This window comes from Scleropages formosus, chromosome 4, assembly GCF_900964775.1.
Source record: "Scleropages formosus chromosome 4, fSclFor1.1, whole genome shotgun sequence".
Classification (NCBI taxonomy): Eukaryota; Metazoa; Chordata; class Actinopteri; order Osteoglossiformes; family Osteoglossidae; genus Scleropages; species Scleropages formosus.
Genome location: NC_041809.1, coordinates 2,703,382 through 2,728,923, shown reverse-complemented (window position 1 = coordinate 2,728,923; position 25,542 = coordinate 2,703,382). Strand labels below are relative to the sequence as shown.

The following is a 25,542-nucleotide window of genomic DNA, read 5'->3' as shown; positions in this document are numbered from 1 at the left end:
GCAGCATGGAGACGGAGAGGTCGCTTGGTCATGGAAACGGACACTGTGTGGTTGGCCAGCGCCCTGCTTGCCACGGCCCAGTTTACCGCCCCTTCAGAGATTGGCCTCGTTTCCCAGTTACGGTGACTTTACCCATCGCCACACTGTGGTCGCACGCTGCTGCTCTCGCTCGCATTTGACAGGACGCATGTCCTTCGGTCTGACACTCTTGTCTCCCTCTCATCCAGGTGAGCCTGCAGTGTCTGGAACGCTTCCTGTGCCTCTTCCACTGTGTGCGACACGCCGACCACCTCCACAAGAAGGATGACGTGAAGTTCTGGTAGGTGCCTTTGCCCCAAACATTCCTGCCCTCACTCCTGAGCAGGTGGCATAGTCGTTAGAGCCATTGGATTCCATTCTAAGTTCCTGCACTTGAATTCCACCTCCTGCTGTAGGAGTCCAGATTAAGGTACTTAAACTGAACGGATACAGTAAAAATGACCCAGCTGTATAAAACAAACCCAGTATTGTAAGTCATCTTGGACAAAGCGGTCAGCTAAATAATGGTTAATGATCGTAATGGTTAATAATAAATTTTTACAAAAACCTTTGTTTTGTGTGTGTGTGAGGTGTTTTCGGTTTGCGGCTTTATGGGTGACTAGGCGGTGAACTGTGCCACAGTGAATTGGAACTTGTTTCATTTCCTGTCAGAATCCGGTCTGGGATGTGTTTGCCCCATAGCGGGACGCCTTTTGACAGAACTGAAAGAAGCTCTTTCTAGAAGCACAAAAAATATTGCATAACTTGCCAATTTTTATGTTTTTGTATTAGGAGAGAAGCCTTGATGTGCAATACACAGTTCAGGAAGTAAACAAAGTGCATTTCACAACAGGTGAAGAGCTTTGGACCCAAACACGGGAGGATTGGTGCACAGGTTGTGTCTACATAGATAATCACAGCAGATGGTGTTGGACTCATTAATATGGAGTTTTCATGAGGTCACGTGAGAATTGGCTCTGAAAGAGATGGGTTTGAGTCAGGAATTCAGCAGCCCTGAGGAACATGGAGGGGAGGCTCATGTCAGCTGCGGCTCCCTTGGGATGGAGACATGGGACGTTCTGTTTGTCGTAAGCTTGCGTGACCGCAGCTATGACAGGACACGGTCGAGGACTTCTGGGCCTCGCTGCGTGAAGATGACCGTCCTCCTCCATGATCTGGAGAGGCTGCGTATGAAGGGCAGCGAAGCTCTGTGATTGAGAGAAATGGAGGGAACATAAAATGTTGCGATGCATATGGAAGAAAGCTGTCTTTGTGGGAAGGCCTCGCTAACCCTTCATGCAAACACACATTATCTTTGTTTCCTCTGCACTTAATCACTGTCTTATGATTGCGAGATGCTGGGAAGCGGAGGACGGGGAAGGCATGCCGTCCGACAGCAGTTTGCTGTTCATGGGATTCGAACCCACGGTGTTTTGGTCTGAGGAGCTGCGGGGGGGTTTCCCACAGCAGCACCTGACCACCTGATCGTGAGAGGCCTCCCTCTAGTTTTCATCCTTTGGCCAACTGATTGGATTCGGGTTCCTTTATCAACCAAGCCACGTTTCCTGGTATTGTTTACCAGATGCTAGGCAATGGTCGTAATTTGGTTATGGTCCATTGTAGGCAGGCACCCGCATTGGGGAACGTGGTCCGTCACAGATGCACGCTCGAGTCGCCAGGTCAGGAGGCCTCATTAGTTGCGGGGGAGGGGCTGGATGTGAAAGCTCATTCACGTGGTAGGGAGGTTGAGGATGGGGGGCGTCTGAAGCACTAGTGTGGTGTACCGTGGTTAAATCTGAGTGCAATTGTAGTTAGGTATTGACCACACAGAAGTTCACTTTGTGGTTCAGCTGGTAAAAAGGAGCTTCAGTTTCCTTCCTTCATCCCTCGTTGAATGTGAGCTGCCCTTGGAGTCTGCAACGCACATTGTTACTGCCTTTCACTGTGTCTTTTGTTTGTTTGTTTTAAAGCGCCGGCTGTGACACCCTGATCACATGGCGAAAGGAACTGGGTTTTAGGTGCAGCCTGAGAACCAGAAGGCTGTAAGATCACAAGGCAGCACAGTTTTGCAACAGATTAACATTTCAGTCGAGTGTGTGTGTGTGTGTGTGTGTGTGTGAGAGAGAGAGAGAGAGAACGCACGCGCAAACCACTAACCTTGTTTAGTAACAAATGGGATATTTCTAAATTTGCGTCGAATCCATAGTGAATCCTAGTGCTCCAGACCCAGTACTGCGTAGGGTTTATTAGTGCATCAGTACATTGTATTTCTGTGTTCATGTCAGGGACAAAATATCATATGAAATATTTTGTTTTCAGAAGTGTTTGCTAACCTGTATCATAAAACAGAATTAAGTTATTTTTTCAACATTGTTCATGGAGACATGATATGAAGATTGTACACTGTTATACAGCATTACATTTATGCAGCAGGGTAATTTTTACTGTATTGCTTCAGGGTAAGTACAAGAGGAAGGATTTGAACCCGGATCGAATAAGGCAACAGCTTGAATCATTATGCCACCTGTTGAAGTTTTTATGGATTTTGCAGTACGTTTATAATCCACAGGCATCCTGAGTGAGTGAACGTATGATAACCGAAGGCTAACGGAACCGTTTTAGGGAATTCTGGGTTTTCTGCTCATTCGCTGCGGACTCAAAGGTCTGTTAGCAAGTTTCTGCTTCTGTTGATGTGTGTCTCTGGGCTGTGTGTGTATAAGGTACACACAAAATGCCCCTTCCTAACCCTCCAGCTTCCAGTGGCGGCGACCGTACTGCCCCTGCGTATCCCAAGCGGTCATGTGACATTTGTATCTGAGCTCCGAGTCGAACCTGCGGCCACCATGACTACTAGCGGAACTCCCACGCCCCGTCTAATGTCCGCGGGGGGTGCCATCAGGGGGCCCGTGAGGCTAACAGGATGAACGTCACATTGGCAGGTTGAACCTCAGTTTTCCAAAGGCGCTTTGTCTGTGTTCTTGGGTCACGGCAGAGGGCTTAATTCCATCTGCAGTTATTATGGTCCTTATTATGGTCCTAATTTTGATCCACAGCACAACATTGTGGCTTTCCATGCCGATTTAGGCCAAATAACTGTCCGTCACGAGTTGCCTTTAAGTCCTTAAGCGGCAGTGAACTCACTCTGTGGTGCACGTGCCCTGTGACCACTTAATAATTAATAAGTCTTGCTGTTTGGACCGCGTGATCTCGAAGTTCTGCTCAGGCTGAGGAAGAACCTCCCCTCTGTAGGTGCCTTAACCACTCCCGCACACACTCGCGCACCAGCTGGAGTGATACAGAGAGGAACGTGGGGAACTTTAGGGACGCGGGACCGGGAGATGAATGAAGCGGTTACACCTGGGGGGGGGGCTGCAGTGCTGCTGAGTGGGGGCGCTAGGTGGCAGGGTTTGCCCAGCACCGGGGCTCTCTACTGAGTCCCCCCACGTGACATCACATGCTTTCATGTGATTTGCCAGCCCACTGCAGATCTGAGGGGGGTGACCATGCGGCATTCTGCCTATAATGCGATTTGTGTCTGCGGGAACAGCACAGTCACCGGGTACTGGGGAGGGGGGAGCAGGGGCTGCTGGGTAGTGCCGACGCCCACTGAGAGTGGCCCACAGCCGCACTGACGTTCAAGTGTTGCCACAGCTACGATTGGCTTTGCCTCAAGTTGGATGTAGGAGGTAGGGGTGTGGGCGGGGCCTTGGCATGTGTGGCTGTAGTGTGTGGGGGGCACACCTTGCCCTCAGGTCACATCTCAACACGGAGGGCTGGGACTGAATTAGCTTTCTGAAAACCTGCTTACAGTGATTTACTCTTTACTGTATCAGTTTAGGGTAAGTACCTTGATCAAGGGTACTGGAACAGGAAGTGGGATAAGAAACCAGGTCCTTCAAGAGAACAGGTGGGACAGCTGCTAGCATAGTCGTTAGAGTTGCTGCCTTTGGATCCAAAGATCACAGGTTCAATTCCCACCTCCAGCTGTAGTACCCTTGAACAAGGTACTTACCTTAATTTGCTCCAGTAGAATTTCCAGCTGTATAAATGGGTAAATAGCTAAGTAGCTTAACATTATAAGTTGCTTTGGGGGAAAGTGTCAGATAAATGTAAATGTAGTGCTTTTAGCATTAAAAAGTGACCATACAGGACCGTACAGGGTTGTCCACGCTTGGTGTAATGGACACATCACTGTTTGATGCTCTGTGTGTGTGTTTTGAGTGGAACCAGCAAGGGTTTGGAACTTGACAGATGAACCTGTGAGATTTTATTGATTTAAAAACAAAACTTTTCCCTGAGCTTCCTTGGGGCTCCAGTCAAGTTGTTTGCTTTCTCTTATACCGGGGGGGGGGGGTTCAAGCCGGTCTGCACTGAACCACATTTATTTTATAACCAGTGCATTTGTTATAACCTTTTAGTGAGATTGTATGACTGTGGGAGCTGTCAAAATGAAAATACCCCGGAGTTATGAATTTTTGAAGATTTAAAATATTTTAAAGAATTTTCTTTCATTTCTCACTTATGTGTTTCCTGGAATTGGTCTTTAGCAAAGCAGATTTTATCTTCACTTGAGTCACTGGAGCACCCAAACAGTATTTCATTGTGGGACCACCTTAATTCAACTCACTTCCACAGTGTTTACAGCTCGTGTCTGGTGTTCTGAGTGCCAATGATCAATAACAAAATGAGGAAAGTTACACATAGTTTACATAGCTCAATGTTTTCATTTTTAATGTAGCTCAAAGTTTACAAAATAGTGAAATATCTTTCAAAATATTTACATTTTTTATGAAACCTAACAAGTGAATAAATGGAGCAATTTGTAAATTATTACTCTTGCCAGCCATTAACAATTTATGAAAGTTGCTTTGGAGTTCCAGACAGAGCGAGTCATGAATGGACTGGTGGTGATTGTTGTAATTTTTAGCAAATCGGTTGTCATGGGTTGAAATGCATTGTGTTGTCTTTGGCAGAATGAATCCGTCTCCTTTAGAATCGCCCGTTTTTCAAAGTCCCTGCTTTTGTACCGCGGTTCGGTTCCGTTCGGCCCTGCTGTGTTTGTACTTGAGGAAAGGTGTTTTGGAGCAGTTACCCTAGGTAACTAGCTGCTCGGCCACGTCCTGTCTGCATGAGTAGCTGGAGCACGGCCCTGATGGTAGGGGATCACTAGCTGCGGGTTCGACTACCCCTGGCTGCACATGTCCTCCTCTGCTCGTGCGCCTCATGTGGTCAACACAGGCCATTGCACAGTGGATTTGTTGGGCATTCACGCTCTCCTGTTGAACATGTCCAGCAGCGGTCCTCTCCAGTGTGACTGGTGCGTAGCGACAGGAGGCGCAGTGTCCACAGGTACAGGTGGGCTTGACTGGGGGAGGGGCTTCTTCTCTTTTGTACTTTCTCTAACCCCTTACTGGAAACTTAATTTTAGCCAGGGCCCATTCCCCTGCGCTCCGGGAACGTTTCGCGATGGGTCATCTGTTTTTAGTTTACAGCCACTAATTGGTTTATGGGTAATGAGGACCACGCCGTGGCCCAGCGGGCTGTTCTGAGGACTGTGCCGTAGCAGCTCTCGACTGTGCACACTTCTGGCCGCGTGACCTAATTAGCTGCCGGTCAAAAGCTGGTGTTGCGTAATGTTGCCCCTGTGGCCGGGGAGGGAACTTCCCGTTGCTGTCTTATGAGCTGTCGGTGATGCGTACGGCCCCGGCCTGTCCGAACGTGGACCGAGTTTAGCTTTATTGTGTATAGAGGTGAAGTATGAGTGGGTCCCCATCCCTCAAGACATGCATGAAGAAATGTCCACTGGGGTTTGGGTGACTTCCCATAATCCTCCTCTGTTTATCTCACTGAATTTGTCCCCCGTAGCTCAGACATGAGCGGCGCCAGCAACACGCTAGCCCGGGAGTTCCTCACCGATGTGCACCAGCTATGCAGCGCCGTGGCCCAGCGAGCCGAGGAGGACGAGGACAGTCAGAGTCACATGGTGGCACTGGCGGAGTACCTGGTGCGGGGGCGTGGCTTCCTGCTGCTCAGCACGCTGAACTGCGTCATCGACCAGGTGAGCAGGACCCACTTCTCTCTCTCTCTCTCTCTCTCTCTCTCTCTCTCTCTCTCTCACATTCACCCACCCTCATAGACCTGTAATGCAGTTTCTGGCTTCACTCATGTTAATGGGACAAAAGGTGGTGTAGTGTTTAGAGCTGTTGCCTTGCAATCAAAGACAGGGGTTTGAATCCCTCTTCCTGCTGTAGTGCCCTTGAGCAAGGTACTCACCGTGAACTCATACAGTAAATATTACCGTGCTATATAAATTGGTAAATTATTGTAAGTAGATTAGTACTTTAAGTCACTTTGAAAGAATGTCTCCGACAAATGAGTAAATGTAATGATATATAATGGGATTCACACTTACGCCCTCCTGGGAACGCTGGTGCACACCACTAGAGCAGTGCCACTGGGTGACGGACCGGTTAATCCCCTTCGCCACACACACACACACACACGTACGCTGCCACTTGTTCGGACCCTGGGAATGGGCCCGATTTCTTGGAAGGATGGGGGTGGGGCCTGTTTTCTGAGTTTTAAACCCCCCAGTCACAGTGTCGGTCGGCTTTCAGAGGGTCACGGTGGACTCGTGGTCTCCAATCCCAGGATTTCGCTGCTCCTGGGTTCCGACCTGGCAGTGGAGCCGTGCCTCTTATTTGCTTTTAATTTGCACCTGCAGGTCAGCCTTGTCCCCCAGTGAGGAATGCTCCGGACTGCGGGGGGGGAGGGGGGTGCTGGTGGTGGTCAGCCATTATGGACACTCCGCATCGCATGGTCCCCCAGGTCCCTCCCCTGCCGATCACATGGGGTGTCCAAAAAAGTGATCCTGTACTAGAACGGTGGATGTCCTTCAATTTGGTCTTTTTGGTTTCTCTTTACTTCCTCCATGTGATCCACTTGTCTTGCTTTGGCAGCTGTGCCGAGGGCAGCATGCAGGGTGCTTTGTGGGGCTCCTGTTGTTATCCGTGTTGCTGGACCTTCCGTGGGAGGCCCTGCAGTCCTGAGGTGGGGCGGGGCATCGGAGGGCAGGAGGAAAACATAGAGAGGGAGGGAGAGAGAGAGAGAGAGAGAGAGAGGGGAAGGGAGCAGTGCTTCAGTCACGCCGTGACGCTCCGTTACGCCACACAGGAGCTGACCTGTCGGGAAGAGCTGCTGGCGCTCCTGCTCTCGCTGCTGCCACTGGTGTGGAGGATCCCCGTGCAGGAGGAGAAAGCCCCAGGTGAGGCGCGTTGCTCCAGCCGCCCATTGCACCCTCGCACCACACACCACTGTGAGAACCTGCCGCCCCCCTCCTCTTAGCCTCACCTGCTCAGTGAAGTGGTCCACTTTCACCTGCGTCTTCGATTTGCGGTCCTGCTGCCCATCAGTTTCAGGGCTGCTGGCAGCGTAGTGCTTTAGAGCCTTGCGGTCGGAAGGTTCCAGGTTCGAATCCACTCTGCACTTGTATACTTCATATAGAAGATTTGTAACTACATACGGGCATTGTAAATCCCCTCAAACACACACACCATCTAAATAATGATTAATTCATTTTTCCCCCATTTTTATTTTAAATTTCCTGGTTTCTATGGAACTTGTTCACCCTTTGAGAGTTCGTGGCACATTGGTGCATTGATTCTCTGTGATTCATTTTTATAAGGTGTTCTTACCCAAGGATGTCGGAACAATCTTCACTGTGTCGTTTGTGTATCACTGTTTTGTGGCTTGTGGTAAGAAAGTGAAGTACTTTTTCCTCAAGAAATATCTTGTGTGTCGATGGAGAACCAGCCTTGGAAACACAGCATCCCTGGTCGCTTAGCAACGGCGTCTTGGCTCTTTATTTTTTAACACACTGTTCACAGAGTTTTATCCCTCAGTCACACCGCAGTTTTTACACACTGTCGTCCTGGGCATATCTCGTCCATCCTACCATTTTAACTTCTGATGGTATAGCTGTGGACCCTCCCCCATCCGAACCAGAGTTCTGTTCCCGTTGGAAATCCTCGCTTCTCTGGAGAAGCACCAGCTCCGCAAGCGATTAAAACATAACGCCAAGTCTTGACGTTCGGACCCGATCTCTGGGGCCCGCAGAGCCGTCGGACCAGAGGAGGGCTCCCCTGCCGGTCGCAGCCTGCTGCTCGATCCATATAATTGACCCAGAGATGACTGAGACTCTTAGTGTGCAGTTGCTAATCTGCCCTGACAAGGGGCTCCTACATTTTTAGCTTTATTGGTTCCTAAACTGGAGACGTGAGTCGAGTAGCGGTCGAGCACCAGGCCTTACCATGTTCACACCGTTTCTGTGGAAGCTACTTGAGAATATGTTGTAATTTTGCTGGTTTTTAAGAAACAGCTTCGAACAGTAGACCTTTGTTCTGTGGAACGACTCACTGCAGTAGAACAGATTTGGATATGATTTAAAAGGCCTTTGACACGAAACCTGCATGTGACGCCTGCAGATCGGGGTCTGTCTTAAGCTTCAAGAAGGTTCCATTAGCCTGAGAGCATTTTGTTCTGAATAACGTTTTCGTGTGTGTGTATTTGTTGTCTAGTTCAAAAGTTGCCATCAGTCTTTGTTGAGTTCATGTCAATTTTGTAATTTTTTGTTTACAAACCGTTTATTGCATTAACTGTGCTGTTGTTCTTTCGTGCTCCTTCAGATTTCACCCTGCCTGCCCTGCTGGACATTTTCTCCAGTCGAGAGAGAGCGGCCGGGCCCCCGAGGACCGGCCAGGAGAATGTGGGCCCCGATGCCTCAGGCTCTGGGAAGCACCCTACTGCTGGCATCAAGCCGCGGCGACAGCGGAGAGCCGCCCAGCGCTACTCTGTGAGGGATGCTTGCAAGTCCCAGCTGTCCACCTCGGACTCAGACGCCAACTCGGACGACAGGACAGTCGGCTCGGCCAGGAGACGCCGGCGTTCCCAGGTCCCTTCGCACCCGCCACCTCCCATCGCAGACAGCATGACTGCTGTGGACCGGGCAGAATCGCAGCAGCGGCTCCTCGGAGAGGAGACCCTCACAGACCCCGCTGCGCTCTCCATCTTCAACCGCATGGAGAACTCCGCCTTCGACCTGTGCCACGTCCTCCTGTCCCTACTAGAGAAGGTCTGCAAGTTCGACATGAGCCTGAACCACAACCCTGCCTTGGCTGCAAGTGTGGTGCCCACCCTCACGGAGATCCTAACTGATTTTGGGGACTGCTGTGGCCCCGGGGGCGGAGGGGGTGGGGGAGGGCTGGCCGAGGACCTGGCCTCCGGCTGGACCGAGGAACCCATCGCCCTGGTGCAGAGGATGCTCCTGCGCACCATCCTGCACCTGATGTCTGTGGACCTTAGCAAAGCCGAGGCGCTGCCCGACCGCCTACGCCGGAGCCTCACCGGCCTGCTGCGCGCCACGGTCAAGATCCGCGGCTGCCTGGAGAAGCAGGCGGACCCCTTCGCACCGCGCCCCAAAAGGACTCTGGAGGAGATGCAGGAGGAATTTTCCTCCTTTTCGAGGTGCCGGCACCGGGCGTTGCTCCTGCCAGAGCTGCTGGAGGGCGTCCTGCAGGTGCTGCTGGGCTGCCTGCAGGCCTCCACCCCAAACCCATTCTTCTTCAGCCAGGCCGTGGAGCTGGTTCACGAGTTTGTGCAGCACCGCGGCCTGGAGCTCTTCGAGACCACCGTGCTGCAGCTGGAGGCCCTAGGGGGCCAGGCGGAGGAGGGCGAGACGGCAGGGCGTGTGCGCCGCCTCATTAGCAGCATGGTGCGAATTGTCAGCACCATCAAGAGGACCAAGTCGGAACAGCTGCACCAGTCGGTGTGTGCGCGGCGTCGGCACCGCCGCTGTGAGTACTCTCACTTCCTGCACCATCATCGGGACCTCTCAGGGCTGCCGGTCTCTGCCTTTAAGCAGGAAGCCCACCGGAACCCCTTTGACGAGGACCCTGGAGACGGGGAGGTGCGTTACCCCGACCGCTGCTGCTGCCTGGCCGCCTGTGCCCATCAGTGCCTGCGCCTCCTCGGGCGTCTGCCGTCCTCGGGCGCTGCCTCCCTGCAGGTGCTGGTGGCTGTGCAGGCGGTGGGCGTGTGCTGCTGCATGGACCCGCGCTCAGTGGTGACGCCCCTGCTGCACGCATTCCGCACCCCGGAGCTCCGCTCCCACCAGGCCCACATCCTGGCTGTTCTGGCTCGGCTGCTACTGGAGCAGCTGGGTGGGGGGCAGCCCTCACAGCGTGCCAGACTCGCTTCCTGCAACATCTGCATGGTGGACAGTAGCCAGGTGCCGGGCATCGAGGATCCCACCTCTGACTCCGCCCTTTCCTCCCTGAGTCCCGCCTATCGCTCACAGGGCATCCTGCCCAGCGGCAGTGCTGAGGACGTGCTGTGGAAGTGGGAGGCTCTCGAAGCGTACCGGGAGCTGGCTTTCGGCGAGGACCGGCAGCAGAGCCTGCTGGTTGCTGGGCACGTATGCCAGCTGCTGCTGCAGGGCAACGTGGCCGTGCAATGGCAGCTCTACGCTAATGTCCTCGGACCCGTGCTGCAGAGAGCTGTGGATGTGGCCCGGCACGCCCGTGAACTGGGTGTCACCATTGGCTGCACCCAGGCCTGCGGCTACCATAGCCGCTGCCTGTCTGTCGAGGTGCTGCTGGTCTATCTGCAGACGCTGCCAGTGCTCCTCAAGTCCCGGTGAGCTTCTCCCCGCACATTTAAATTTATTTACTTAGGTCACGCTTTTCATCGCAGCGACTTTGCGTTCATCCTCTTGTAATGATTTATCTTGTTACACAGCAGGATAATTTACTGTCTCAGTTCCGTACAGGGTAGGTGCCTCGATTAAGGACACTTTTGAGTGGAAGGCAATGGCTGTAGCCAGCACACGATCTGCTGCCCCACCCAGGGCAGCGTGCAGCCCGTTTCCTTGCCGATTAACTTCTGTTCAGGCCTCCTGCTAGATATCAAACCCCCCACCCCCCTTGTGGAGCATGCATAGGACAGCTATTTATTATCATTTTGAAGGGGCGGCACAGATATTGAGTGGTTCTCGAAGGTACTGCCACTCTCTATGAGGTGTTCCATTACCAGTTTTGTTTGTGTGTGTGTGTGTGTGTGTGTGTGTGTGTGTGTGAGAAAGGCTGATTTCTTCATTTTCTAATAATACAGTCAGCCCTCGGGTAATTTTCTGTTTAATCTTTTTTGCTAACTCATAAATATCCTGCTTTTCTGGAAGCCCTGAGAGCGTGCATTTAAACCTCATTAAGCTGAATTAATTCATTCTCTACGGTTCTTACTGTATCCTTTCCCTCCAAAGGTGTGATTGTGTGTTTTCTCTTTGCGGTGCATCGGTTACAAACTATAGAACTCGTTTTCTGCACGTTAATTACGTTCTGTCGGACAGCAGTGGATGGGCGCCCGCGCGTGTGTGTCCTTTCCTGCACATAGTGTTGACACGCTGGTTTAGGCCAGTGAATGAAACCCTCTGTTTCTGCCTGTCGTCCCATAATTCCCTTTCCCTCCTCGCTCGACACACAATGATCAAATGAGTAGCTCCTGTATGCAGGACCTGTGATTTACATTTCATTGAAATGTGTTCATTCAGCTCACACTCTTCGCTAAAGTGACTTGCACTCTTAAGCTACTTAATTTACCCCATTTTTAAAGCTGGGTAAATTTTAATTGAGCATTTGATCAAGTGCTCCAGGGGATTCTAACCTGGCGTACCTGGAGTCACTGCTATACTGCCTGCTAGGACAAGAGGTTTTCCTGTTTTGGTGTTTTGTTCCTGCAGTGTGTATTGAAAGGTGAACTCTCCAGCCTGCCTCTGTACTGCATTCACATGTGGTGAACTTCCCTGACTCGCTGCGGCCCCCTCCAGCGGCTCTCGGAGACGCACTGCTCTAACCGCTGCCACGTCAAGGGCCCGGCCGACTGTCACTGACATAGAATGGTGTGTGCGCCTGTCCGGGGCTCCCTCTGAGTCACAGTACCCAACGGTTCTGTTCACGGACACGTGCGGCAATGATGCGGAAGTGGCTGCCCGCCTCCTGTCTGAGAACCCAGGACCTCAGGATGGACGTTTTCAATCAAACAAAAAATCAGTCGGTCCCGCTTTGTCAAACGCCAAAGCGTTGTGCCAATTCCACTTCAAATGTGACATTTGTTAGTGTTGAAAATGAAAGGCTTTATGAGGTGTTCTGGAAATTCAGCCCTCAAGTTCAGAGAATATCGATCTGGTGGATGGGTTCTGCAGAGACGTGACAGAGGAGGACTGTTTTCAGTACGCTCGATCGCCCTTCGACCGCTCAACACATCAACGCGACAACGGGCTCCCGTTCAAACAGTGCCATTAATAAGTATCCAGATTCCCATTTGTGACATACCCCCTCTGGAGCTCCTCCTTGCCATCATCCCACTCGCCGCCCTGCTTCATTGCAGACCTGATGACACATGCGGGACATCGGTATCCCGTCGCCGTGGCGCTGCTCATACATATTTCAGACATCATGAATCTTGTAAAGCATCCTTGCGCATGCAGCTAAATTTAATTTTGCGAGTCTCTAGTATCTTGTTGTGCCAAATTTGCATTTAGAGCCCATTTGACAGACACACTGAGTGGAGCAGTAGGTACCTCTGATATGAGCTCTCGCTTTTGCCGAGAGATTCACAGTGTAACGTACATCCTTGCAGGACTGCACTTTTTTTTTTTTTTTTTTTTCCTCCCCAAATTATTAATAATTCTGACATGGTACTTTGGGTGAGATTTCGATTACATTTCACTGATTAACCAACTACTCACGAGAAAAACGGCTAATGATCACAAGGCCACGTCGGAGGACGGCACCAAGTTTTACATCACTTCCTTGCCAAATCTGCATTTATTATTAAATGTTTTTAATGTTATTAAAAGTTTATGCGAGTAAATCACTGTAGATATCAGTTTGACCTTTTTTCCTTTTTTAAATTTTGGAAAATACATTAAATGACAATAACTACCTGTGACAGCACAGGTCATTCCGGTATCTGGTCATCTGAGGTTGAGCCATGCGTGGGGGAACTGTACTTCTGGGGGCAAGAGACTGAGTGCTCTACTTGTTTAGTTTAAGGCCACGGTGAGAACGGAAGAGCCCTACTTGGGGAACACGTCTGCCCATGCAAGTTTATTTGCATAATTCATCGCTGCATGACTCAGGAGCTCTTTCATTCCAAAAGAGGTTGATGTGCACACCTTCTGTTTCTGCATTAATCACGTTTATTGTCACAAATCGCAGTGAGTACCTGTGGTTAGCAAGGCTTTCTGAAAAGAGCAACTGCGTTTGCCGTCAGCCTGCCGGTAGCACAGTGTTTAGAGCTATTGCATTCCAATCTGAGGTTGCAGGTTGAAATCCCAACCTCCTGCTACAGTGCCCTTGAGCAAGGTACTTAGCCTTTTGCTCCAGCCAAAGTGACCTGTTGCGTAAATAGGTAAATCGTCGTAAGTTGCTTTGGAGAACAGACTTGACACATGTAAAGTGAATGAACTGAGACCAGTCGAGTGGTTAGTAGTATTAGTACAGGATACACACTTTGCAAGCGTCGTTTCTGCTGAGTTTGCGTGCGAGTGTATGCACGTTGCTTCACCAGCATCTCGCTGATGTTGTAGTCTGCTCCTCCTTCGACAGGGTGATCCGGGACTTGTTCCTGAGCTGTAACGGCCTGAACCAGGTCACGGAGCTGATCTCGCTGGACCCGACGCGCTCCTGGGCCCTCAAGGTGTTGGAGACGCTGATCCTGAGTGTGAGAGAGCAGCAGGCTGATGGCCTGCGGGAGATGCAGGAGAGTGGTGACCCAGGAGGGCTGGAGGCTGTGCCGGAAAAGATAATGGGCCGTGGGCCTCAGGCAGGGGCTGGGGAGGGCCCATCAAGCCTCAGCAGGGTCTATGAGGGTCTGAGGGAGCCCTTTGCCCCCAGGAGAAGAACCCGGGATGGGGTCCACCTGGCTGCCGTGAACCTCCTCCTGTGCGTAGCTTTCCTGTGTGTCAGCAAGGAGGCCGACTCGGACCGGGACTCAGCCAACGATTCGGAGGATACCTCGGGGTACGACAGCACAGCCAGCGAGCCCGCGGGCAGGCGACTGCCCTGCCTTTCGCCCGACAGTGTGACACTTCCCTCCCGGGAGCAGATGCGTCGTGCAGCAGACGTGTGGTCTGCCTGCCGCTGGGTCTTTATGTCCAGCCCACTTTTCCAGCGCCAGTTCTGCAGGCTGGGTGGTTTGGAAGCATGCCACCGCCTCTTGGCTCTGGTCATTCAGAAGCTCGCCCCCAAGGACAAGGATAGCCGCGCCATAAAAAAGCAAAAAAGCAAGAGCCAAGCTGCCCTTTCACTGCTGGATACACAAGCCCTGATCTCAGTGCAGTCCAGACCCCAGGGCTCCACTGGTGTCACTAGCGCAGCACAGGAGGAGCCCAGGGTTAGAGATCCAGACCGACAACTGGACGAGGACTTCTCCTTGCACAGCATTCGGCTGCTGGAAGCCCTCCTGGCTATTTGCCTCCACAGCGCTGGCTTGAGTCTGCAGCACACAGAAGCAGAGCTGTCCTTCCAGGTACTGTCCTCAGACCTATACCTATCTTTTGTGTAATTTAGCCCTGCTTTCCCCCGGTGGTCTGGACCAACCTTGTAGCCCCATTTTAGCAGTCTTAGACTATACTTAGGAAACATACGCAACCTAAGCCTCGAGTTCTTGCGGTGATTAGGGGTATCAGAATATTAGGCAATGGTTAATGATATTATTCCCCAGGATTTAAGCCTTTAATTGGACATGTTCATTTTTCTGCTGCAACGCCAGTGCGATTGTTTTCCGTTGGTTTAATCTGAGCCTTAATCTCATAATGCAGCGGCTGAGTTGTAAATGTGTCTATTGTGGTTTGGAAGGTGAGAACTCTGCCGCTGCAGTGCGTGCAGGCTGGAGGTGTTGTGTAACCGTCATTTGAAAGTGTGAAAGAGGTTTTTCATAGGACGCACACTTTAGTTGTGTGTGTGTGTGTGTGTGTGTGTGTGTGTGTGTGTGTTTCTATGCGCATGCACCCCCTTACTTTCTCCTAACCCTCACAGACAGTGGAGGAGACCCTGGCCGAGGTGCGGGACCAGCTGCTGCGCTCGGGCGTGGTGGAGTCTGACCTGGCCGTCCCACTGTTGGACTCCCTGCTGCGAGTGGCTCAGTTCCAGGCCCGTGACCGACTTGCTGTGCCTGAGGAAAAGGGCGAAAGGGTAGGATCCAGCCCCTCCCCCGCCAATGTCCACACGCTCTACCTCATATGACTCTTGCTTTGGTGGCGCCCCCCTATCGTTTGTTTCCGCTTAGAGAGCGCCTGTATCCAAAACAGGAGGCACCGCTTTCAGTACTGCTGCATGACAACAGAAGTGTACCTCTTCGAGTTACAGGCTGCAGTCAAATAATCACGGTGCCACACGCTGGCCCGATCGGTGTAGTGCATGGTGCGCAAGCCCGCCCTTCTGGCGGCTCTCCAGCCTGGGGAGCATGTGGCTCCTGTTCTGAATGGCTCCTGATCTGAGTGTTCGCCACGACCTGCTTGCCCGCTGCCCTGGCCTCATTAAGTGAACAATGGGCGTCTTTGACGGGCTGCAAATCTGCTCTCCTGAGATCTGTCTCCGTTACCTGGCGCAGGCGCTGGTTTCCTGCTCTCGGAATACCTGCCTCATTACGCATTCTTAGGATCCCGGGATTTTCTGTGCCAACGTAATGGCCTTAACCCTCGCTCGGTCCCTCCCTTTCCAGGGGCGCTGAAGGGAGATGCAGACTTCAGTGCTGAGGGGCGAGCGTCTGTGTGGTCGGAGCAGGGTAACCGCGCCGAGTCCTTCCAGAAGACACATGATGTAGGGTGAAGTGGGGACCTTAGGGGAAATATGGCTCCCGTCTTGTTTCCTGCAGGTCAGCTGTTACGGGTCTTGTGACTGGAAGCGTACGTTTTTATGAGTTTGCTTCCTGGGGAGAAAAAAAAAATAGCAGCGCTCCACAGATGAGAGATGTGCTGAATTTTCAGCGCCGTTTGTTTCGCTCAATCTTTTTGGCAGTAGATGAATCTGGTATGAGCAAGCAGTGTTTTTTCAGCAAAAAAAAGAGAAAAGAGAAAGAGAGGTTCTTTCTGAAGGCAGTTTGGGATGTGGATCGCTCCTGACCACAAAGGGAAAAAGGTAATTTATCGAGCCGTCCACGTATCTGGTGACGCCTGGGACTCTGGTGTTGCGCGGAGAGATATTGTTTGCAGTTCTGTTGTGACAAGTTGTTTTGTCAACAAGAGGAACCTGAGACCTGCGTTGAGGAGCGCCGAGGTAAGACTGGCCGCTTGGTGATGTAGGAGTGACATCTCAGGCAGGCTTGTGGCTCCAGGTTCAAGGGGCAGCTTGGCTCTTACGGTGTAACTTTCCGTCCTGCTCTCGTGTTGTGTCTCTGTCTCCTGTTTCTCATCCCTTCTGGGTCTTACGGCTTATCAGTTCTGTCACACGCTTACCCTCCTGTGCCCTCACCCCTACAGAAGCATCAGACAGGGGCCGAGGCAGCACCCCCTACTGGCTATGTGTCAGAAGACACAGAGGAACCCCCCGGCTGTGAGACACTGCCCCCCGGCGAGGAGGAGGGATACGACGCAGACAGCGAGAGCAACCCGGAGGACACCAGCAGCAGAGAGGAGGGTATGGCGTCTTCACCCGCCCCCAGGAGCTGTAGGCTTCTTTCCCCGTCGAGCGCAGTTTTAACTCCATGATAATGGAATTGTACGGATTTGATTTGGTAATGGAATGTAATTGGTTCAAAGTGGACTTGTGTAACTTGTGGAATAGACTACATCTGAAGGCTGCAAGCAAGGTGGCAGCCCCAACTGGTGCCTCGTGTACTTTGCCTTGTGGGCATCTCTCTGGATTTGAGCTTGGCTGCTGGATTCAGGAAATGTGCTAGGGAGTCGAACATGCGATAAACCATTCCTAGGAGGACTGAAAGCAGGAAGGTCATAAGCAGTACAGAACTCCCTCTCCCAGCACTCGTAGCCAAAAGTGGATTCGGTCCTACTCCTTCATTGCTCTCTGACATACAGTATGGAGGCCCCTGGTTACCATGTTTGGCCCAGTTATTGCCCAGGGTTATGAGACTATTGCTTTTCACTCCATGATGGCAGATGCTTCATATGCAGTACTGGCTCCATTCTAAGCGATGGGACATCTGGTAGCATAGTGGTTAGAGCTGCTGCCTTCTGACCTTAATGTCCCAGGTTCAAATCTCACCTCCAGCTGTAGTACCCTTGAGCAAGGTACGTAGCCTAAAGTGCTCCAGTAAAATTTCCTGGCTTTATAAATGGTTAAACAACCGTAAGTTGCTTTTCCTAAATGACTTACAACTTATAGCAGTACCTAAAACCCAATCCGTAAAGAAATGGCCGTCTGTATTATTAAGATTTTATTGATTATGACATGGTGGTAAAAGTGGCCTTGGATTTACGAGCAACAGTTTATAAACGGGCAGTACAAATGATGTGCGGTTTTCACTGGGCACGCTACAGAACCACCTGCGGTCGAGTGGACCATATGAAGGGACACGCTGAAATGCTTACTGATTATGTGCTAATTGTGCAATTATGTGCAGCAGTTTCTTTCCGAATCTGCTCACACACATTGTTCCATGGGTGAGTTTGAAGACATTTCTGTTGTCATTTTCCGTCTCATTGGCAGTGGCAGGAGTGGAGCTGTCTGGCTTGCGGGATGATGGGCTGGGCACTGAGACAGCAGCCAGGCAGGGGGTGCTCTTCTTCCCAGAGGTCTGTGCCATGGAGTTGGTTCTGCTGTCCACCGGCTCCCCGGATCGGGATGTGCTGAGGCACGTGCTGCAGAGCCTGCTGGGAGCCGTTCGCAGCCATCCCCGAAATGCCGCCCTGCTTTACCAGCAGGTTAAGACTCCGCCCACTTCATTGCCAAGCGTTCAGGTAGAGCTGCCTACTGCTAACTCACTTTAATTTCTCAACTGCTGCTTTGCTTTCTTTGTTTTTGCTGCACAGGATGCAGTGAAAACAATCCTGAGTGGCTTCCAGAGCATTCTCAACCAATCAGATGCCTCCATTGAGGGTGCGTACGCATTCTCGCCCATGCGGGTTTGTGTGGCTTCCATGTGGTGCACAACAGTGAGCCTCTGACCTCACATGCGGCATCTTTCCACAGAGTGCCAAGCCCTGCTACTGGAGCTGCTCGTCGCCATGGTAAGCGAGCGCATCACGGGAGAGGAGCTGGCCATGCTGATCCGGCTCTTTCTAGAGAAGTCACCGCCAACTGTAAGTGGCTCCTGCTTTAGGAAATCAGTGCGTGACCAGGGAGTCACGTGGAGAATAAGGTTCTTCCGATGGGGTTCTGCGACCCTTTAAGACCCTTAGAAACACTTCCACATGTCACTCAGTCCACCCGCTACCGTAACCCACCGAGCACCAAGCTGCCTGGCCCAGACAGGCCTTGTGTGTTTTTGGAGGCAGGAATGCTTGTTTGGGGATCCTCAACTACCACACCCTGCCACCAAGGCACAGAGGTAATAGTGAAGACCGTGAATGGGCGCTCGCTGTGGGTCATCATAAATAACATGGTGTTTTCTGGGAAAATGCCAGTTCTGGTTCATAGCCTAAAGAGGATGCCAGTCAATACGTCACTGAGGACTTGTGTTTTTGTTATGGTGATAATTAATATCCTTTTAAGTAGATGAATGGTGACTGTATATGTCCTGCAGGAGATCCTGCTGAGGGGAGTCCTCCGGCTCGTGGAGGCCAACATGGACATGGAGCCACTCCACTTCCTGTCCTTCCCGCTAGAGTCATCCTCCAGCCCCCCTGTTACTGCCTCCCCAGGGCCCAAGCCTGCCGGGGGTGTGGCAGGAGTTGGGGCAAAGGCTGTGGGGCTCCTCTGGCGGGGAAAGCCGGCCCCCGTCCGTCGGGAGGTTGACGCCGAGACCCGGCTAGGCCACCAGTTGGCATCCCCCTGGCATGTGGCCCCCATTCATCTGCCCCTAGTGGGGCAGAACTGCTGGCCACACATGGCCAACGGCTTCAGCACATCGCTGTGGTTGCGGCCTCGTACCAGAACTGCAGAACAACGAGGGGTGAGGAGAAGACCAGGAGCGCCCTGGGACAACACCGTGGACAGCACAGGTAGTGTGCACTGGCACTAGTAATTCGATGCTTGATGATTTTTTTTTTTTTTTTCTCTCCCCCCCCTCCCCTCCTTACTCTTGACTGTCTAAGCCTAAAAGTTCTTGCTCTGCTCTCGTGTATAGATAATGGCTTTTGTCTCGAGTGCCTCTGGTTCGGGGGTTTATGGGAGTTTGGTTCTCTTCCCATCCAAGACTGATCACACTCTCTGTGTTCCAGAAGAGGAGATAAGTGTAAGATCTCCCAGAGTGGACCACCAGGGGGGAGCCCGCTGTCTGGACAGGCTGGTGGAACAGGGTTGCCTCCACATTGTCTCTCTGGGCTCCAAGGCGCTGATGCTGCAGGTGTGGGCCAACCTCACCAGCGGAGTCTTCACCTTCAGGTGATTGTTCTTCACCAGGCCAGCTTGCTTGTTGCTTCCACGGCAACTTTTGGACTAATTAGGTGAAGTGCCGCATTATTGGCAGGAACATCACTGGCTATTTTGAAGTTAATTAATTTCAGGGTAAATTAAGGAAATACATTTCACAAATTGATCAATAGGAACTGACTGCTTCCATCTTATTTACATACACACACACGCGCCCTCCCTCTCTCACTCTCATGTAGGATCTGTATGGACCCCAACGACGAAATGAGGGCAGGCCTCCTGGCACAGGCGGAGTCAGGAGAGGGGCTTCTGGTTCCTGATAGGTGGCAGCACTTGGCAATCACATACACTCAGCAACCTGAGGGCAAGAAGAGTATCCATGGCACACTGACACTCTGGGTGTGTGGGACAAGGTATGTTGAGACAGTGTACCCTCTACTATAGCTATTTATTTGTATTTGTTCCCTGCTAGAAACTGACTGCCATTGACTCTGGGGTACTTGATGTTACTCTGGTAGGAGGTGCGAGGTGCTCCTGGACTACACACTGCCTAGGAAGCCCAGCTTGGCTGCAGACAGCAATAAAACCTTCTGCATGCTGGGACACTGCCTGGAATCCACAGAGGACTTTGCCAGGCTGGGTGGGGGCTGGGATGTTGGCAGCCTGCTGCTCTTCAACGGTATGTAAGAGTCGAACATGGCCTTTGATCACCCATTCCCTGGTGTCTGATTCCACCCACAATGCACTGACGCATGTCTGAAAGTCGGAAACTAAATGGGGAGAGGAAGAGAACAGTTGACAGGTGCTTTGTGTCAGAAGTCCTTGCTGCAGGCTGCATGCGTTCCCCAGATTCTCTGGGGACAGAGCGGCTCCGTCATTGTGACTAATGGTCCGTGACCTGCTAGTAGTGGGATTTGACTTGACACTCAGGTTTTTTCTCCTGCATGCGACGGTATGCCTCATACATACACGTGTACCTGGTCCTGCCTGGGTGAGGTGCTCCTTACGGCTCACACGTCCAGGGTTCAATATGCGATCGCGTCCATTAGCTGGTGCGCCTGTTGCCTGCAGGTTCTCGGATCGGCCCCGAAGAGGCATTCTACCTGTACGCCAGCGGGCCGGACTTTACCTCCATCATGCCCTGCAAGTACGGCAAGCGGCGCGGGCCGCTGTCTCGCTATGTCACGCGGGAGGCATTGCAGTGCGAGCGTGTCCAGCAGCTGCTCATGAGGAACCAAGACTTGGACACGGCCCCTCTTATTGTAAGTCCGACTTACTGATGAGTGTGTTTGTGTGTATGTGCGCGTGCGCTTGCACCTCTGATTTGTCTTGTGTACACCTGCGTACCTGCTCACCCAGGAGAGCCTGGCCGTGGTTTACGCTCCCAGCTGCCCAGGCCAGTACACCATCTACGAGCCTGTGATCCGGCTAAAAGGGCAGGCCAGGACGGTGGTCTCACAGCGGCCCTTTAGCACCAAGGAGGTTCAGAGCTCAGCACTGGACGCTCAGACCCTAGCGGCGCTGCAGCCTGCTGAGCCGCATGGCCTCCAGAGCGTACTCCACAAGATTGGTGGCACAGGAGCCTTCGTGTTCCTCTTTGCCCGGGTACGAAGCAGCCGCACTGGTGCCGTTTGCAGTGTAGAAATTGCCTCTAATCTTGGACTATGCAGCCTTACACTCGGCGACACATTCACAGCCTCGCACCATGTGTGATGTACCGCTCAACCCTCATAGACATCGTGTGTCAACACTCATGGTCTCAGTGCCCCATATTGTGTGTCCTTATTCACTCAGCCCCCTGCTCTCCTTTTTCTAGGCCGTGGAGCTCAGCAGCTGCGAGAAGACCCAGGCCTTGGCTCTGCAGGTGCTGCTCTCGCTGGTGAAGTACAATCAGCACCGTGTCCACGAGATGGAGAGTTGTCATGGCTATGCCATGGTCCACCAGGTCCTCATCAAGTCCAAGTGCATTGTGGGATACCACATGCTGAAGGTGAGTGAATTCTACCTGTGCGCTTTACACCATCCGCTTGGTGTTTTCTTTTATTTTTACTTTCATGGTCTGCGGAAGCAGTCGTGAATTTACCGTTCCGTATCGCTGCCCCAGACCCTGCTGGATGGCTGCTGCAGCGGACCAATCCTGACGCTGGGCGAAGACGACCAGTTCCGTCTGGACACGGAATCCCACGCCATAGTGCAGGACCTGACGCTGATGTCCGAGGTGCTGCTCGACTGGAAGATCTGGGCCAAGGCTCAGGTAGGCCTGTTGGAAAGGACCTGAATGCAGGTACATTCTGCACTTTGGTTCTGAAAATCATGGTGAAGTAAAACAACCACTGGTGTGTCTCTGTTTGCTGGCAAGGTCTAAGAATATCTTGGGTGGCGCAGTGTATGACTCAGCCTGTCGCATGTGCCATCTGGAGTTTCTCTACCTGTGCTGTCGAGAGTCCACTTATCGCTCGATGATCAAATGGCCCAGTCTCAAGAGGCTGCAGTAAAGAACTGACTGCCGAAAACGGAACATCGGCTACCGCCTTGTCTGGACCTTTTCATCTCCTGTAGGACAGTGTGTGCTCAGCTGTTGAGTAGACCTCAAGAAGTGGGCCTTTCATCTCCAGGCTTTCAGGCTGGTGGTGGGACAGAAGAAGGGTGGTGGGTACTAGAGCTGATGGTCACCTTCCCTCTGTCGTCTCCACAGTGTGGGGTGTGGGAGACCCTCCTGGTGGCTCTGGAGATTCTCATCCGGGTGCATCACCCCCAGCAGGTGTTCAACATCCGGCAGCTCCTCAATGCCCAGGTGGTGCACCGCTTCCTCCTCACCTGCCAGGTGCTCCAGGTACTAGTCCTCATCCCTCCCCCCCTTGTCTCCGCCCCTCTGGAAGAAGCAACACCCCATGTCTCCCCTGTCTCCATGCCTTTGATACCATTGTCTTCTGCCCACCCAGGAGCATCGGGATGAGCACTTGACCTCCATTCCTCAAGATGTTTGCCTGTCCTTTGTGAAGATCATACAGGAGGTTCTGGGCTCCCCACCAGACCTGGAGCTTCTGCGGCTCATTTCCAACTTTCTGCTGGCCGTGCACCCCCCTACCAACACCTATGTGTGCCACACACCCTCAAGCTTCTACTTCGCCCTGCACGTCGGTGCGTGACCGAGCCCACCCTGCCCTCAGTCGCATACACTCGTGAGAGAAATGTCTTTAGTCCACGAAACAAAACTCCCTCCTTAGGTTAAAAACAACTGATAAGAATTCTCAAAGCTATGAATACTATTTCCACAACTTAAAACAATGCATTTTTTAACTTACCTGTTTATCCACCAGTCAAATAGATGGTGGTAAAGCAGCCAAACAAGATAGGAGTGTAGGACCACCTTAATCCATTTCTCTTTCACTGTGTTTACCACTAGAGTGTGATCTTTGTGAGTGATAGTGATTCTTGTAGTGTCAGTAAGGTGTCCTGTTACCATGGAGACCAAAGAGGAGATAATACAGAAAGGTAAACGAAGTGAGAAAATGAAGAACGTAGCACATGTTTAATAAATATATTGGTCAACATTTAGGACTGAATAGGAGTTTGCGGAGGCCGCCCATTCGGATTTTGAATGGTTTGAAGTTAGTTTTACTGTAGCTCAAACTGCAGTTCTGACATTTATTGTAGCCATAAATGAAACAGTGTTGTTATAGAACTTAACCTGTTGAGTTGGTGTCCATCTATTCACCTTGATTAATTGATTATAGTGGCAAAAGTAACTTTGGAGTTGTGAACGAAACGAACTGGAAACAGCTACCCAGTCCCAACTGTATTTGTAAGTTGTGGATCCAGTGTATTGATCAGGTTCAGAATACCATGATGTTAGTTTGTGCAGCTTGCACCCCTGAACATAGATGTTTGTCTAGATTCTGCTTTCCCAGCTCACATTTTACAGCTGGATGTTTGTTCACACACATACTGCATGTTTAAGTGTCTTTGTTCAAGGAGGTCAGGGATTTGAAACAACCCCCAGGGCACCAGTTCTCTGGACTGTACTAGTCTCTCGCATGTGACACGTGAGGAACAGCCTTGTGGCCAGTTGATTCGTCACTGAGCCTCAGGAGAGCCTGTGGGTGATGGCCGGCCATTTTCTTCCCTGTGTGTATGTGTGTGTTCCTTCCTATAGACGGAAAGCTGTACCAGGAGAAGGTTCAGTCCATCATTTATCTGCGACATTCTGGCAGCAGCAAGTCAGCTGGCAGTTCGGTGCACTCGCTGTCCCCCACGCCATTTGCAGAGGTGCCCCCTGAAGGTAGAAAATGGTCTGCTAAAAAAATAGGTGTTAAGTAAATATCACTGGACTGTTGTCAGCTCTTAACACGTGGGGTTCCTTTCAAAGACCTTCACACATAGGTAATATTGGAGGAGGTTCTAGATCAGAGCAGAAATGGGGAAGGACATGCAGGATTGTGCTGTAGATGGTCTACTTCACTCCCTCCCATCTCTGTGCCTCTTCCTCATCGACCAGAGCTCGTACCTTCCTCAGAGCAGGACGGAGAGGTGCAGGCCCTGCGGCCCCCCAGTTTGGCCACATCACCCCGCTCCTCACCGCCGCCTGGCGAGCGTGATGGTGCCATCCAGGGGGCACAGCAGGTCCTGAGCAGCACGGAGACAGTGAGGAGGAGCATTGGCGACGAGTCTGTCCTCAGCAGCTGCGAGTCGGCCCGCACGCTCTGTGACCCGCGGGAGCCGCCTGCCATCGACGTGGAGGCCGAGCCGACAGAGAACGACGAGGCGCTGCGGCGGCCCGACAGCCTCCGGGGTATCCAGTCCTTCCAACGGAGCCAGAGCAACCTGGCCAGTCTGGGCCTCGCCTTCCCTGCACAGAATGGCAGTCTGACTGTGGGCCGCTGGCCTAGTATGGGCGACAGAGGCCTCCTGCCTGACGACTGGGAGAGCTACACCTTCTCCCCTGGGTATGAGAGGGGCTACGGCAAGGCCGACTCCACCCAGGACAGGTATGCTGACCAGAAAGATACAGATTATTTTAAAGTGCACTGTCTTGTGTTAGACTTGTAACTTACACATTTTCAGATATATTTTCAGGTTTGTATTTACATTTATTCATTTAGCTGACACCTTTCTCCAAAGCGACTTACAATGTTAAGGTATTTACAGTTATTTACCCATTTAGACAACTTGGTAATTTTACTGGCGCAATTTAGGGTAAGTACCTTGCTCAAGGGTACTGCAGCAAGATGGGGGGATTGAACCTACAAGCTTTGGATCCAAAGTCAGTAGCTCTAACCACTACGCTACCAGCTGTGTTAAATTTTTTTCCCCACACTGTAATTCATACTTTGGCGGTGTTAATGTGTGTTCACAAACCCTGCTAATAGATAAGTAAGCAAGCAGTAAAGAGCATCCTAACAATAGCAGTATGGGACCACCTCAATTCAACTCACTTCCACTGTGTTTACATCTCATATTTGGTCTTCTGTGTTGGGGGTCAGTTACAAGATGAGGAACAGTTATTGCAGCTAAATGTGAGACTTTTGTAGAACCTAATCCGTAAATTGAGGAACATGTTTTATGAGACTTGGGATGAAAGTGACTTGAGAGTTACGAACCAGATGACTTCTGGTTCCAGTTGGTTCCAGCAGCCAGTGTAGTTATAGTACTCTTCTCTCAGTTTTGCACTGCTGGTATTTATAGCTTGTTTGTTCCATCATAGTAATGAGTTCTGATACCTTATTAATTTTTCAGCTGTCAAAATAATGGGCTGCATATATTACATTTGTTCATTTCTCTGACACTTTTCTCCAAAGTGACTTAAAATGCTAAGCTACTTACAATTAACAACTAATTTATATAGCTGGGTAATTTTTTTACTGGAGTAATTTAGAGTGAGTACCTTGCTCATGAGTACTACAGTGGTGGATGAGTTTCAAACTGGCAGCCTTCGGATTCACTATAAACCAGCTGCCCACGTATATTTTTGTATATTTGC

General features: G+C 51.5%; 1 protein-coding gene across 5 annotated transcripts in view; it reads left to right on the top strand.

Annotated features, from left to right (window-relative positions):
- Positions 1-25,542, top strand: part of lyst (lysosomal trafficking regulator) — a 55,507-nt gene that overhangs the window by 13,374 nt on the left and 16,591 nt on the right. For 4 of the 5 annotated variants that reach the window (XM_029251257.1, XM_029251259.1, XM_029251256.1 and 1 more), the window contains 22 exons: positions 228-319; positions 5,884-6,076; positions 7,192-7,282; positions 8,703-10,710; positions 13,680-14,601; positions 15,111-15,266; positions 16,553-16,709; positions 17,739-17,953; positions 18,062-18,128; positions 18,222-18,331; positions 18,775-19,192; positions 19,412-19,574; positions 19,802-19,975; positions 20,081-20,241; positions 20,634-20,824; positions 20,922-21,167; positions 21,379-21,552; positions 21,667-21,816; positions 22,258-22,395; positions 22,505-22,703; positions 23,719-23,844; positions 24,061-24,550. In XM_029251257.1, the coding sequence (XP_029107090.1) occupies positions 228-319; positions 5,884-6,076; positions 7,192-7,282; positions 8,703-10,710; positions 13,680-14,601; positions 15,111-15,266; positions 16,553-16,709; positions 17,739-17,953; positions 18,062-18,128; positions 18,222-18,331; positions 18,775-19,192; positions 19,412-19,574; positions 19,802-19,975; positions 20,081-20,241; positions 20,634-20,824; positions 20,922-21,167; positions 21,379-21,552; positions 21,667-21,816; positions 22,258-22,395; positions 22,505-22,703; positions 23,719-23,844; positions 24,061-24,550 (6,641 nt within the window). The remainder of the gene's footprint in view (positions 1-227; positions 320-5,883; positions 6,077-7,191; positions 7,283-8,702; positions 10,711-13,679; positions 14,602-15,110; positions 15,267-16,552; positions 16,710-17,738; positions 17,954-18,061; positions 18,129-18,221; positions 18,332-18,774; positions 19,193-19,411; positions 19,575-19,801; positions 19,976-20,080; positions 20,242-20,633; positions 20,825-20,921; positions 21,168-21,378; positions 21,553-21,666; positions 21,817-22,257; positions 22,396-22,504; positions 22,704-23,718; positions 23,845-24,060; positions 24,551-25,542) is intronic. The other variant, XM_029251258.1, reaches the window with a different exon arrangement.